Source organism: Salvelinus fontinalis, chromosome 27, assembly GCF_029448725.1.
Source record: "Salvelinus fontinalis isolate EN_2023a chromosome 27, ASM2944872v1, whole genome shotgun sequence".
Classification (NCBI taxonomy): Eukaryota; Metazoa; Chordata; class Actinopteri; order Salmoniformes; family Salmonidae; genus Salvelinus; species Salvelinus fontinalis.
Genome location: NC_074691.1, coordinates 43922811 through 43938756, shown reverse-complemented (window position 1 = coordinate 43938756; position 15946 = coordinate 43922811). Strand labels below are relative to the sequence as shown.

The following is a 15946-nucleotide window of genomic DNA, read 5'->3' as shown; positions in this document are numbered from 1 at the left end:
ATCAGAGCAGACATTATCCCTTCTATTTGTTACAGTAATCGTACTAACATCATTTAGCCTACTGTTTTTCAGAGCAGACATTATCCCTTCTATTTGTTACAGTAATCCTGCTAACATCATTTAGCCTACTGTTTATCAGAGCAGACATTATCCCTTCTATTTGTTACAGTAATCCTGCTAACATCATTTAGCCTACTGTTTATCAGAGCAGACATTATCCCTTCTATTTGTTACAGTAATCCTGCTAACATCATTTAGCCTACTGATAATCAGAGCAGACATTATCCCTTCTATTTGTTACAGTAGTCCTGCTAACATCATTTAGCCTACTGATAATCAGAGCAGACATTATCCCTTCTATTTGTTACAGTAGTCCTGCTAACATCATTTAGCCTACTGATAATCAGAGCAGACATTATCCCTTCTATTTGTTACAGTAATCCTGCTAACATCATTTAGGCTACTGATAATCAGAGCAGACATTATCCCTTCTATTTGTTACAGTTATCCTGCTAACATCATTTAGGCTACTGATAATCAGAGCAGACATTACCCCTTCTATTTGTTCACGTAATCCTGCTAACATCATTTAGCCTCCTGTTTATCAGGAGGACAATGGATAAGGTTAGAAACAAACTCACATGTAAACGCCTCAGGTATTCCACTCAACACACACACACACACACACACACACACACACACCAGGGTGAGCAAGTGGAGGAAAAGTGAGTCAAGTGCTTCTTTCATGCTCCGTTTTCAGCAGGTGTCGCTCGCCTGAGTCTGCTTCCCTTCCTTCCCTCTTGTTCCCTCGTTCGCCCCCTTTCCCTCTCTCTATCCCTCACTCTGCAAGGATTGTGTGTGTGTGTGTGTGTGTGTGTGTGTGTGTGTGTGTGTGTGTGTGTGTGTGTGTGTGTGTGTGTGTGTGTGTGTGTGTGTGTGTGTGTGAGTGATGGTGTGTGAGGTAGATTTGGGGTGACAGCAGCGGAGCATCCTCCAGTCACCCCCTATAAAAGGTTGGGTTCTGATCAAAGCTGTGCAGCTCGGCGGAGAGGCGGAGAGACTCCAGCGGTGTGTCTCCCTGTCTCAGCGTCTCGCAGCGTCTCGCAGCGTCTCTCAGAGTGGAAACGGTTTGAAGTTTCATTCAGCTCCGTTTTGCCTTGACAGTAAAACATTGGTTTTATTTCCCTGCCTGACTGCGCTCTGTGACAACTAGGCTGTATGACAAACCCAGAAACACACACACACACACACACACACACACACACACACAAAGGCCTACACAGCACACACATATACATAAACACCAGAGGAGGCTCCTCAGAGCAGGAAGGAGAGGACAATCCTACTCAGTGAATTATTATTATTTTTAAAATCGTGAAACTATACTAAATATATTCAAGTCACCAAATAGCTGAAAAACACACTGCTTTGCAATGAAGGTCTACAGTAGCCTCATCAGCACTCTGTAGGGTAACACCATGGAGTAGCCGGAGTAGTTCTCCTGTCTTATCCGGTGTCCTATGTGAATTTAAGTATGCTCTCTCTTTCTATCTTTCTTTCTTTCTCTGGGAGGACCTGAGCCCTAGGACCATGTGTCAGGACTACCTGGCATGATGACTCCTTGCTGTCCCCAGTCCACCTGGCCGTGCTGCTGCTCCAGTTTCAACTGTTCTGCCTGCGGCTATGGAACCCTGACCTGTTCACCGGACGTGCTACCTGTCCCAGACCTGCTGTTATCAACTCTCTAGAGACAGCAGGAGCGGTAGAGATACTCTGATCAGCTATGAAAAGCCAACTGACATTTAGTCCTGAGGTGCTGACCTGTTGCACCCTCGACAACTACTGTGATTATTATTATTTGACCATGCTGGTCATCTACGAACATTTGAACATCTTGGCCATGTTCTGTTATAATCTCCACCCGGCACAGCCAGAAGAGGACTGGCCACCCCTCATAGCCTGGTTCCTCTCTAGGTTTCGTCCTAGGTTCTGGCCTTTCTAGGGAGTTTTTCCTAGCCACCGTGCTTCTACACCTGCATTGCTTGCTGTTTGGGGTTTTAGGCTGGGTTTCTGTACAGCACTTTGAGATATCAGCTGATGTAAGAAGGGCTTTAAAATACATTTGATTTGATTTAGGTGACCAGAATAGTGAAGAGAGATAGTTGACCGTAGTGAAGATACATTTTAAGTCGGAAGTTTACATACACCTTAGCCAAATACATTTAAACTCAGTTTTTCACAATTCCTGACATTTAATCCTAGTAAAAATTCCCTGTCTTTGGTCATTTAGGATCACCACTTTATTTTAAGAATGTGAAATGCCAGAATAATAGTAGAGAGAATTATTTATTTCAGCTTTGATTTCTTTCATCACATTCCCAGTTGGTCAGAAGTTTACATACACTCAATTAGTATTTGGTAGCAATGCCTTTAAATTGTTTAACTTGGGTCAAACGTTTCGGGTAGCCTTCCACAAGCTTCCCACAATAAGTTGGGTGAATTTTGGCCCATTCCTCCTGACAGAGCTGGTGTAACTGAGTCAGGTTTGTAGGCCTCCTTGCTCGCACACGCTTTTTCAGTTCCGCCCACAAATGTTCTATAGGATTGAGGTCAGGGCTTTGTGATGGCCACTCCAATACCTTGACTTTGTTGTCATTAAGCCATTTTGCCACAACTTTGGAAGTATGCTTGGGGTCATTGTCCATTTGGAAGACCCATTTGCGACCAAGCTCTATCTTCCTGACTGATGTCTTGAGATGTTGCTTCAATATATCCACATAATTTTCCTACCCCATGATGTCATCTATTTTGTGAAGTGCACCAGTCCCTCCTGCAGCAAAGCACCCCCACAACATGATGCTGCCACCCCCATGCTTCACGGTTGGGATGGTGTTCTTCGGCTTGCAAGCCTCCCCCTTTTTCCTCCAAACATAACGATGGTCATTAATGCCAAACAGTTTTATTTTTGTTTAATCAGACGAGAGAACATTTCTCCAAAAAGTACTATCTTTGTCTCCATGTGTAGTTGCATACAGTAGTCTTGCTTTTTTTATGGCGGTTTTGGAGCAGTGGCTTCTTCCTTGATGAGCGGCCTTTCAGGTTATGTCGATATAGGACTAGTTTTATTGTGGATATAGATACTTTTGTACCTGTTTCCTCCAGCATTTTCACAAGGTCCTTTGTTGTTGTTCTGGGATTGATTTGCACTTTTTGCAGCCAAGTACGTTAATCTCTAGCAGAACGCGTCTCCTTCCTGAGCGGTATGACGGCTGCAGGGTCCCATGGTGTTTATACTTGCGTATTGTTTTTTGTACAGATGAACGTGGTACCTTCAGGCATTTGGAAATTGCTCCCAAGGATGAACCAGACTTTTGGAGGTCTACAATTGTTTTTCTGAGGTCTTGGCTGATTTCTTTTGATTTTTTCATGATGTCAAGCAAAGAGGCTTCAGAAGTAGGTTGACTTATGACTTATTTTAAACTGAGGGATTTCTTTCCCTTTTTTGTTTCTATTTGTATTTTTTTTTTGAAGGTAGGCCTTGAAATACATCCACAGGTACACGACTCAAATGATGTCAATTAGCCTATCAGAACCTTCTAAAACCATGACATAATTTTCTTAAATTTTCCACGCTATTTAAAGGCACAGTCAACTTAGTGTATGTAAACTTTTGACCCACTGGAATTGTGATACAGTGAATTATAAGTGAAATAATCTGTCTGTAAAAACTTGTTGGAAAAATGACTTGTGTCATGCACAAAGTGGATGTCCTAACCGACTTGCCAAAACTATAGTTTGTTAACTAGAAATGTGTGGAGCGGTTGAAAAACAAGTTTAATGACTCCAACCTAAGTGTATGTAAACTTCCGACTTCAACTGTATATATAGAGTACCAGAACCAGAACAATGGGGAGCTACAGTACCAGAACAATGGGGAGCTACAGTACCAGAACAATGGGGAGCTACAGTACCAGAACAATGGGGAGCTACAGTACCAGGACAATGGGAAGCTACAGTACCAGGACAATGGGGAGCTACAGTACCAGAACAATGGGGAGCTACAGTACCAGAACAATGGGGAGCTACAGTACCAGAACAATGGGGAGCTACAGTACCAGAACAATGGGGAGCTACAGTACCAGGACAATGGGGAGCTACAGTACCAGAACAATGGGGAGCTACAGTACCAGAACAATGGGGAGCTACAGTACCAGAACAATGGGGAGCTACAGTACCAGAACAATGGGGAGCTACAGTACCAGAACAATGGGGAGCTACAGTACCAGGACAATGGGGAGCTACAGTACCAGGACAATGGGGAGCTACAGTACCAGGACAATGGGGAGCTACAGTACCAGAACAATGGGGAGCTACAGTACCAGGACAATGGGGAGCTACAGTACCAGGACAATGGGGAGCTACAGTACCAGGACAATGGGGAGCTACAGTACCAGAACAATGGGGAGCTACAGTACCAGAACAATGGGGAGCTACAGTACCAGAACAATGGGGAGCTACAGTACCAGAACAATGGGGAGCTACAGTACCATCTGTAACTATTTGCTGATAAACTGGGAAAATAAATCAGCAATCATCAAAAAAAAGTACTCACTGTTTATTTGTTTTGGTCTGGTAGGAGAAATGTAATGTAAACACTATTTATTTGTTTTGGTCTGGTAGGAGAAATGTAATGTAAAAAAATTTTTTTTGCTAGAGGTATGGATGAAAGGACAGATGATACATGACACATTTAAAATTGTTTTTGTAAGTTTTCATTGTTTGTGTTCTTTTTAATTAGATTATTTTGTAAACAAATTCAAAACATTTTATAAATGTTGCATTTTATATATGTTAAACATGTACACTGAACTGATCAGGCATAAATTTTTTATTTTTATTTTATTTTACCAGGTAAGTTGACTGAGAACACGTTCTCATTTGCAGCAACGACCTGGGGAATAGTTACAGGGGAGAGGAGGGGGATGAATGAGCCAATTGTAAACTGGGGATTATTAGGTGACCATGATGGTTTGAAGGTCAGATTGGGAATTTAGCCAGGACACCGGGGTTAACACCCCTACTCTTACGATAAGTGCCATGGGATCTTTAATGACCTCAGAGAGTCAGGACACCCATTTAACGTCCCATCCGAAAGACAGCACCCTACACAGGGCAGTGTCCCCAATCACTGCCCTGGGGCATTGGGATATTTTTTTTTTAGACCAGAGGAAAGAGTGCCTCCTTCTGGCCCTCCAACACCACTTCCAGCAGCATCTGGTCTCCCATCCAGGGACTGACCAAGACCAACCCTGCTTAGCTTCAGAAGCAAGCCAGCAGTGGTATGCAGGGTGGTATGCTGCTGGCAACTACAGTGAAGTAATCACTGTGTCTATGTTTGTCATTTAAAATTACAACATTTAATCCAGAAGTAGCGGATTGTCGATAATAAAGTTTATTTCTATAGATAAAATAAAAAATATTAGGCACGGCTTTTTTTAAGAACTGAATGACCACTAAGGAGGACTTGAGCCAGATTAACCAGCCACAGTGTGCGGTGAATCTGGACCTGCAAGCACGAGGAAGAGGAAACCAAGTGAATTACATTTAATAAACCGTTGAAACAATATCAAAATCAGCAAAACTAAATAAAAACCTATAGAATATATATAAACTCAGCAAAAAAAAGAAACTTTTCAGGACTCTTGTCTTTCAAAGATAATTTGTAAAAATCCAAATAACTTCACCAATCTTCATTTTAAACACTGTTTCCCATGCTTGTTCAATGAACCATAAACAATTAATGAACATGCACCAGTGGAACGGTCGCTAAGACACTAACAGCTTACAGACAGTACACAATTAAGGTCACAGTTATGAAAACTTAGGACACTAAAGAGGCTTTTCTACTGACTCTGAAAAACACCACCAGAAAGATGCCCAGGGTCCCTTCTCATCTGCGTGAACGTGCCTTAGGCATGCTTCAAGGAGGCATGAGGACTGCAGTTGTGGCCAGGGCAATAAATTGCAATGTCTGTACTGTGAGACGCCTAAGACAGCCCAACAGGGAGACAGCGCGGGCAGCTGATCATCCTCGCAGTGGCAGACCATGTGTAAAAACACCTGCGCAGGATCGGTACATCCGAACATCAGACCTGAGGGACAGGTACAGGATGGCAACAACAACTGCCCGTGTTACACCAGGATAGCACAATCCCTCCATCAGTGCCCAGACCAAGAGAGGCTGGACTGAGGGCTTGTAGGCCTGTTGTAAGGCAGGTCCTTACCAGACCTCACCAGCAACAACGTTGCCTATGGGCACAAACCCACCGACGCTGGACCAGACAGGACTGGCAAAAAGTGATGAAAACCACTGATGAGTCGTGGTTTTGTCTCACCAGGGGTGATGATCGGATTTGCTTTTATCGTCAAAGGAATGAGCGTGACACCGAGGCCTGTACTCTGGAGCGGGATCGATTTGGAGGCGGAGGGTCCGTCATAGTCTGGGGTGGTGTGTCACAGCATCATCGGACTGAGCTTGTTGTCATTTCAGGCAATCTCAGTGCTGTGCGTTACAGGGAAGACATCCTCCTCCCTCATGTGGTACCCTTCCTGCAGGCTCGTCCTGACATGACCCTCCAGCATGACAATGCCAACAGCCATACTGCTCGTTCTGTGTGTGATTTCCTGCAAGACAGGAATGTCAGTGTTCTGCCATGGCCAGCGAAGAGCCCGGATCTCAATCCCATTGAGCACGTCTGGGACCTGTTGGATCGGAGGGTGAGGGCTAGGGCCAATCCCCCCAGAAATGTCCGTGAACTTGCAGGTGCCTTGGTGGAAGAGTGGGGTAACATTTCACAGCAAGAACTGGCAAATCTGGTGCAGTCCATGAGGAGGAGATGCACTGCGGTACTTAATGCAGCTGGTGGCCACACCAGATACTGACTGTTACTTTTGATTTTGACCCCCCTTTGCTCAGGGAAACATTATTCCATTTCTGTTAGTCACATGTCTGTGGAACTTCCTCCGTCTTATTATCAAGTGACTGTACATTAGTCAGTAGAATGGAGGGACGATCAGAGGTCCGCCGTCTTATTTTCTAGTGACTGTACATTAGCCAGTAGAATGGAGGGACGATCAGAGGTCCTCCGTCTTATTACCTAGCGACTGTACACTAGCCAGTAGAATGGAGGGACGATCAGAGGTCCTCCGTCTTATTATCTAGTGACTGTACATTAGCCAGTAGAATGGAGGGACGATCAGAGGTCCGCCGTCTTATTTTCTAGTGACTGTACATTAGTCAGTAGAATGGAGGGACGATCAGAGGTCCTCCATCTTATTATCTAGTGACTGTACATTAGCCAGTAGAATGGAGGGACGATCAGAGGTCCTCCGTCTTATTTTCTAGTGACTGTACATTAGTCAGTAGAATGGAGGGACGATCAGAGGTCCTCCGTCTTATTATCTAGTGACTGTACATTAGCCAGTAGAATGGAGGGACGATCAGAGGTCCTCCGTCTTATTTTCTAGTGACTGTACATTAGCCAGTAGAATGGAGGGACGATCAGAGGTCCTCCGTCTTATTATCTAGTGACTGTACATTAGCCAGTAGAATGGAGGGACGATCAGAGGTCCTCCGTCTTATTTTCTAGTGACTGTACATTAGCCAGTAGAATGGAGGGACGATCAGAGGTCCGCCGTCTTATTATCTAGTGACTGTACATTAGCCAGTAGAATGGAGGGACGATCAGAGGTCCTCCGTCTTATTACCTAGCGACTGTACACTAGCCAGTAGAATGGAGGGACGATCAGAGGTCCTCCGTCTTATTATCTAGCGACTGTACACTAGCCAGTAGAATGGAGGGACGATCAGAGGTCCTCCGTCTTATTATCTAGCGACTGTACACTAGCCAGTAGAATGGAGGGACGATCAGAGGTCCTCCGTCTTATTATCTAGCGACTGTACACTAGCCAGTAGAATGGAGGGACGATCAGAGGTCCTCCGTCTTATTATCTAGCGACTGTACACTAGCCAGTAGAATGGAGGGACGATCAGAGGTCCTCCGTCTTATTATCTAGCGACTGTACACTAGCCAGTAGAATGGAGGGACGATCAGAGGTCCTCCGTCTTATTATCTAGCGACTGTACACTAGCCAGTAGAATGGAGGGACGATCAGAGGTCCTCCGTCTTATTATCTAGCGACTGTACACTAGCCAGTAGAATGGAGGGATGATCAGAGGTCCTCCGTCTTATTATCTAGCGACTGTACACTAGCCAGTAGAATGGAGGGAAGAGGTGGCAGGTTTTCCCTTCACCTTAATCTCACCAGGATCCCACCTCTTGCCTCAGTAACACCGTTGTTTCCTCTTGGCCTGAGAATTGGGTTGGATTTACAGAGACCCCAGTGCAGATACGTTGAAGTAGAAGCCGGAGTTGGGCTCAGTAACTGCTGATCTGATGTTCAAGAAATAAGTGGATACATTGTGAATATTTTTACTGTATTAACAAAGTAATCACAAAATAGCAAAGTCGGGTCAGAGCTTCCTGTACGGTGCCGCCATCATCATCTTGATATCTGGAAGGAGTCAGAGTGCAGGATATGACACTAAAGTCTTCATACTCAGAGAAACCCCTGAGGGGAGGTTACGTGAGTTAGACTAGAAGACTTAGACACTTCATGAACTGCTTCGCTCGCCTCCATCACACGCACCACAGACTTTGGACTGATCTGAATTTTTATGTAGACTAAATACCTTGTGAATCTTATTGTGTGAACTCAGAAACTAACTAGGACTTCTATTTACTGTATTTATTTTCTCAGGCTTTAAAAGCCAAGTAGACTTCTAGACTCTCTCACCTTATTCTGTTGGGGAGAGTGACGCTTTGAACTTACAATGGCTAGCCCCAAGACATTGTTCTTTTTTCTTTATTAGTTCCATGACTCCTGCGTGCCTTGTTGATTGTGAACTTGCTCATTTACCTGACCTTGGGACAGTGTTTGTTCCCACACGCAGGACTCTGACTCTCTATTGGTTACACAGACTCTTGGCCTCCCACCCTATTCTAACCACCTCTCGCCGGCTTTGTCTTCATGTTACCTGATGAAATTGTTGTACAATATGATCTTGTTGCCGTCTGATGCACATTGATGTCATAAATCAGCACTGCAGATCTCTCCCTGTCCTCTGCTTTAACATGAACAAGCCTTCCTTTAGGACCCAGCCTCTAAATTATCATAGAATCAGCTTGATCCCCTCTGTCAAAAATGCTTGGACCCTATTTTATATTTTCTGTGGTATTTTCTATTTAACTAGGCAAGTCAGTTAAGAGCAAATTGTTATTTACAATGACGGCCCAGGAACAGTGGGTTAACTGCCTTGTTCAGGGGCAGAACGACAGATTTATACATTGTCAGCTCGGGGATTCGATCTAGCAACCTTTCTGTTATTAGTCCAACACTAACCACTAGGCTACCTGCCGCCCAATTAACAGGTTCAACCCTGATCTGGCAGAGTTGCTCCACCTCAAGAACACCATTTGGCAAAACGCTCAGAACACAAATATTCAGGCCGACTTGCTGTCGTTCAGGTTTTCTGTTTTCCTAGAGCTGGCTGCTCTACCAGAGTCTTGGTGGTTCTAAGAGTTTTTGCTCTGACATACACTGTCAACTGTAGGACCTTATATAGACAGGTGTGCTTTTCCAAATCATGTCCAATCAATTGAATTTACCACAGGTGGACTACAATTAAGTTGTAGAAACCTCTTAAGGATGATCAATGGAAACCAGATGCACCTGAGCTCAATTTCGAGTTTCATAGCAAAGGGTCTGAATACTTAATAAAGTATGTTTCTTTTTTATATATATATCTCAGACCATTCATCTCAATTTTCACCTAAATTACATACCCAAATGTAACTGCCTGTAGCTCAGGACCTGAAGCAAGGATATGCATATTCTTGAAACAACTTTAAAAATGAAACACTTTGAAGTTTGCAGAAAGGTGAAATTAATGTAGGAGAATAAAACACATTAACCTCAAAATTTTTATGCGAAAGGGCCCATACAATGATCTAGGATGCTGGGTGTAATTTAAATGTCCACAAGAGGGAAGCAGTGCGTGTAAAATGTCAGACATACTGTCAAGAATGAGAGCTCTACATAATATGTTGTATCAGTCTCCCAGGTGTCCCTCAGGAGTTTGACAAGATGTGCCCAAGTGGCCAAACTGGTCACTTGATACATTTCCAAGTACACAACTATAGAGAACATACTATTTTATTACCATAGAATTTTTGTAAGTTTACACACTCCTAGGAATGTCATACATTATGGATCATTAGCTTCCTACATACCGGTACTAACCTTCAAAGCTCTATAGATGGCGGGGCTGGAGTCAGAGACAGCAGAGGGGTCAGACTGGAGAAGCCAGTTCCTACATTTGAATGAGTTGGGGATGGAGAACCTCAATGCCTCAGGTCTATAGATTATAAACTCAGCAATGTGAAGGTCCTATGGTTGGCCTGGTTGGACACAATACCAAATTCTCTAAATCGATGTTGGGAGGCAGCTTATGGTAGAGAAATGAACATTAAGTTCTCTGGCAATAGATCTGGTGGACATTCCTGCAGTTAGCATACCAATTGCACCCTCAAAACTTGACATTGTGTTGTGACAAAACGGCACATTTTAAAGTGGACTTTTTTCTCTTTTACAAGGTGCACCTTTGTAGTAATCATGCTGTTTAATCAGCTTCTTGATGTGCCACACCTGAGAGGTGGATGAATTATCTTGACAAAAGGAGAAACGCTCACTAACAGGGATGTAAAGAAAGTTGTGGAAAACATTTCAGAGAAATTATCTGCGTGAGCATGGAACATTTATGGCATCTTTAATGTCAGCTGATGCGGGTATTTATTTCAGTGGACATTTGCTGCTGCACTACGAACACACAGCGACACAATGGATTATCTGAGCTGGGGTCACGGATAAGATATTGTCTCAACGCAGGCTTGAAATATGCACAAACAGTGTCCAGGAGCCAAATTCATTTGGATGGACTCCTTCATTCCTGTAGAGCATTTTCGGTTTCCAAAAGATGTCAAAGTAAACTCTAAAACTCTGCCAACAGAGCTAAAGTAGTCTGAAGCCAGTAAGCTGATGAATTTCACAGTCGTGGCTCAGAGACGTTACAGGGCCTCAAATAATTGGCCTCTTTTTAGAATCTTTCAGAGATCAGTTACTTGAAGCATAGCTGATTGGTCAGACCAACGTTGGACAGTCCTAGCTGATTGGTCAGCCCAACGTTGGACAGTCCTAGCTGATTGGTCAGCCCAACGTTGGACAGTCCTAGCTGATTGGTCAGACCAACGTTGGACAGTCCACGGGTGCTTCCTGTTTCTGCCTGTAGGTGGGAGGAGCAGAATGGAGGCGTGATGGGATTTACCGACGGGAAGGTGTCGAAGCCATCCCAGAAAGGAGAGCTCATGATGCATGTGCAGCACGGGAGATGTCTCCATTCTACAGATCAACACAGACAGCAGCTAACCAGAACAGAAGCTTTGGGCTCGTTTCAGCACCACAACCTTCTATGAAGAAAATGTTGCTTTAGATGACAAACTTTTTCATGGTAATAGAGGTTACAATTTTAGAAACACAGAAAATAAATGACTAATCTATTATGGGAAGCTGTAGACTAGTTCTATTTTTTAATTAAATCATTGTAATAACACATTAATTTGTAAGAAAACAAAAACACATGTTGATGTGATCAGGGAGCATCTCAAAGTCTAATGGCTTCTCCTCCATCTGCCCTGAACACAGCTGATGGTAGTTGCCGACTAAGAACTTCCTTTCATGAGGAGAGGAAATGAGGCCACAGACTATGGAGAAAGCCCCACAGTCACATTACTGGCTGTGTGAAGGGTACAGCAGTGTTGTACCCTAACAACAAGGCAACGTAAAACTCTGCTATAATTTACACCCACACTCCTCCACACAAACACATGCCCTAACCCAACCAGGCACAGTGGTGTTAGTATGTACAATCTGATAATGTGGGTGTTGTTCCACTCTGTGTGTACACACAGTCTTCTCCTGCATCATCTCAGTCCTCCCAGAATCCTGTTCTACTGTGGGTATGCTTCGATCACCATCGCATGGCCCTGAAACACACAGGTACGGTGACTTTACTGTCCATTACATTGAATTAACTGGAAGTGTGTGTTGGTGTAGTGTGAAAGTGTGTTACCTGTCCACCCGCAGCACATGCAGCCACCAGTCCATACTGGCCCCCCTCCTTCTGCAGACGGTGTGCTACCGTGGTCACCAGACGGCAGCCGGTGGCTCCAAACGGATGACCAAGAGACAGACTGCCCCCCCACAGGTTAAACTTCTCCATGGGAGGCGCCCCCACCTAGTCACAGTCAGCAGAGTTAGGGAAAGGAACATCTATGCTGGACAGACTATGGAAACAAATGGTACAGTAGATCTGGCACGACACAACGGGAGATAATGAACAGATCCCCATTTCACAGGGTTAGTCGTGAGATATTGATCCCATTTCACAGGGTTAGTCGTGAGATAATGATCCCATTTCACAGGGTTAGTCGTGAGATAATGATCCCATTTCACAGGGTTAGTCGTGAGATAATGATCCCATTTCACAGGGTTAGTCGTGAGATAATGATCCCATTTCACAGGGTTAGTCGTGAGATAACAGATCCCATTTCACAGGGTTAGTCGTGAGATAATGATCCCATTTCACAGGGTTAGTCGTGAGATAACAGATCCCATTTCACAGGGTTAGTCGTGAGATAACAGATCCCATTTCACAGGGTTAGTCGTGAGATAATGATCCCATTTCACAGGGTTAGTCGTGAGATAATGATCCCATTTCACAGGGTTAGTCGTGAGATAATGATCCCATTTCACAGGGTTAGTCGTGAGATAATGATCCCATTTCACAGGGTTAGTCGTGAGATAATGATCCCATTTCACAGGGTTAGTCGTGAGATAATGATCCCATTTCACAGGGTTAGTCGTGAGATAACAGATCCCATTTCACAGGGTTAGTCGTGAGATAATGATCCCATTTCACAGGGTTAGTCGTGAGATAATGATCCCATTTCACAGGGTTAGTCGTGAGATAATGATCCCATTTCACAGGGTTAGTCGTGAGATAATGATCCCATTTCACAGGGTTAGTCGTGAGATAATGATCCCATTTCACAGGGTTAGTCGTGAGATAATGATCCCATTTCACAGGGTTAGTCGTGAGATAATGATCCCATTTCACAGGGTTAGTGGTGAGATAATGATCCCATTTCACAGGGTTAGTCGTGAGATAACAGATCCCATTTCACCGGGTTAGTCGTGAGATAACAGATCCCATTTCACAGGGTTAGTCGTGAGATAACAGATCCCATTTCACAGGGTTAGTCGTGAGATAATGATCCCATTTCACAGGGTTAGTCGTGAGATAATGATCCCATTTCACAGGGTTAGTCGTGAGATAATGATCCCATTTCACAGGGTTAGTCGTGAGATAATGATCCCATTTCACAGGGTTAGTCGTGAGATAATGATCCCATTTCACAGGGTTAGTCGTGAGATAATGATCCCATTTCACAGGGTTAGTCGTGAGATAACAGATCCCATTTCACAGGGTTAGTCGTGAGATAATGATCCCATTTCACAGGGTTAGTCGTGAGATAATGATCCCATTTCACAGGGTTAGTCGTGAGATAATGATCCCATTTCACAGGGTTAGTCGTGAGATAACAGATCCCATTTCACAGGGTTAGTCGTGAGATAATGATCCCATTTCACAGGGTTAGTCGTGAGATAATGATCCCATTTCACAGGGTTAGTCGTGAGATAACAGATCCCCATTTCACAGGTGTTCGCATCTTTCGAATGCTGGAAGTGGAGGACATTCGGCCCCTAACATGTAAAGAAAGGGTGGAGCTCTTTGTTCCAGTTTCGATCTCTTCTCTTAAAGACTCTGTAACATTGGCAACGACACATTTAACCCTCCCGCTTTGGGCTGGATGTGTCATCATGCATAATCGATCAGCAAAATTACTGTCTTAATTGGTTTCAAACTAGGGATTTTGTGGCCAACTTATCTTGAAGCTGTGCAGCACAATTTTTCCCTACGTTTTCCCCATGTGAGCAAAACCCCTTAGCAACTAGAGTTACAGCCAATGAGCTTCAGCCGCCTGATTTGAGTGACAGCTGGCGAGATGAAAACACAGCAGAGAGAAAGCCGTGCTGCACAGATATGTAGTGATTATCAGGATGGTTTGGGCTTTTCAGTCTTACTTTCAGGACTAGAAAGCAGATCTTCCGGAAAGTCTAACACACATGTACCCTGAAGTTAATTGAGCATTTGACCATTTACACAAGGCTTTAGTTGTGGGTTAACAGAGATTAGGAATGGGGGAAACCCTGTTGTAAACAGAGCGTGGATGAGGCAGAAACAACTCTGAAACCCACTATATTTCCTACCCTGTAAACTCAGCAAATAAATAAACATCCTCTCACTGTCAACTGCGTTTATTTTCAAACTTCACATGTGTAAATATTTGTACGAACATAAGATTCAACAACTGACAAACTGAACAAGTTCCAGACATGTGACTAACAGAAATGGAATAGTGTCTCTGAACAAAGGGGGGGTCAAAATCAAAAGTAACAGTCAGTATCTGGTGTGGCCACCAGCTGCATTAAGTACCGCAGTGCATCTCCTCCTCATGGACTGCACCAGATTTGCCAGTTCTTGCTGTGAGATGTTACCCCACTCTTCCACCAAGGCACCTGCAAGTTCCCGGATATTTCTGGGGGGAATGGCCCTAGCCCTCACTCTCCGATCCAACAGATCCCAGACGTGCTCAATGGGATTGAGATCCGGGCTCTTCGCTGGCAATGGCAGAGCACTGACATTCCTGTCTGGCAGGAAATCACGCACAGAACGAGCAGTATGACTGGTGGCATTGTCATGCTGAAGGGTCATGTCAGGATGAGCCTGCAGGAAGGGTACCACATGAGGGAGGAGGATGTCTTCCCTGTAACGCACAGCGTTGAGATTGCCTGCAATGACAACAAGCTCAGTCTGATGATGCTGTGACACACCGCCCCAGACCATGACGGACCCTCCACCTCCAAATCGATCCCCCTCCAGAGTACAGGCCTCGGTGTAAAGCTCATTCCTTCGACGATAAACACAAATCTGACCATCACCCCTGGTGAGACAAAACCGCGACTCGTCAGTGAAGAGCACTTTATGCCAGTCCTGTCTGGTCCAGCAACATTGGGTTTGTGCCCATAGGCGACGTTGTTGCCAGTGATGTCTGGTGAGGACCTGACTTACAACAGGCCTACAAGCCCTCAGTCCATCCTCTCTCAGCCTATTGCAGACAGTCTGAGCACTGATGGAGGGATTGTGCGTTCCTGGTGTAACTCGGGCAGTTGTTGTTGCCATTCTGTACCTGTCCTGCAGGTGTGATGTTCGGATGTACCGATCCTGTGCAGGTGTTGTTACACGTGGTCTGCCACTGCGAGGACGATCAGCTGTCCATCCTGTCTCCCTGTAGCGCTGTCTTAGGCGTCTCACAGTACGGACATTGCAATTTATTGCCCTGGCCACATCTGCAGTCCTCATGCCTCCTTACAGCATGCCTAAGGCACGTTCACGCAGATGAGCAGGGACCCTGGGCATCTTTCTGGTGGTGTTTTTCAGAGTCAGTAGAAAGGCCTCTTTAGTGTCCTAAGTGTTCATAACTGTGACCTTAATTGCCTACCGTCTGTAAGCTGTTAGTGTCTTAGCGACCGTTCCACAGGTATATGTTCATTAATTGTTTATGGTTCATTGGACCAGCATGGGAAACAGTGTTTAAAATGAAGATCTGTGACGTTATTTGGATTTTTTATTTTTTTTTTCTCTTTG

General features: G+C 44.5%; 1 protein-coding gene across 1 annotated transcript in view; it reads right to left on the bottom strand.

Moving 5' to 3' along the window:
- Positions 1 to 10871: 10871 nt before the first annotated feature.
- hadhb (hydroxyacyl-CoA dehydrogenase trifunctional multienzyme complex subunit beta) overlaps positions 10872 to 15946 on the bottom strand; it is a 128198-nt gene continuing 123123 nt past the window's right edge. The window contains exons 15-16 of the mRNA XM_055885816.1: positions 12248 to 12412; positions 10872 to 12161 (exon numbers count right to left, since the gene is read on the bottom strand). Coding sequence (XP_055741791.1) covers positions 12126 to 12161; positions 12248 to 12412 — 201 coding nt within the window. The 3' untranslated portion in view covers positions 10872 to 12125. The remainder of the gene's footprint in view (positions 12162 to 12247; positions 12413 to 15946) is intronic.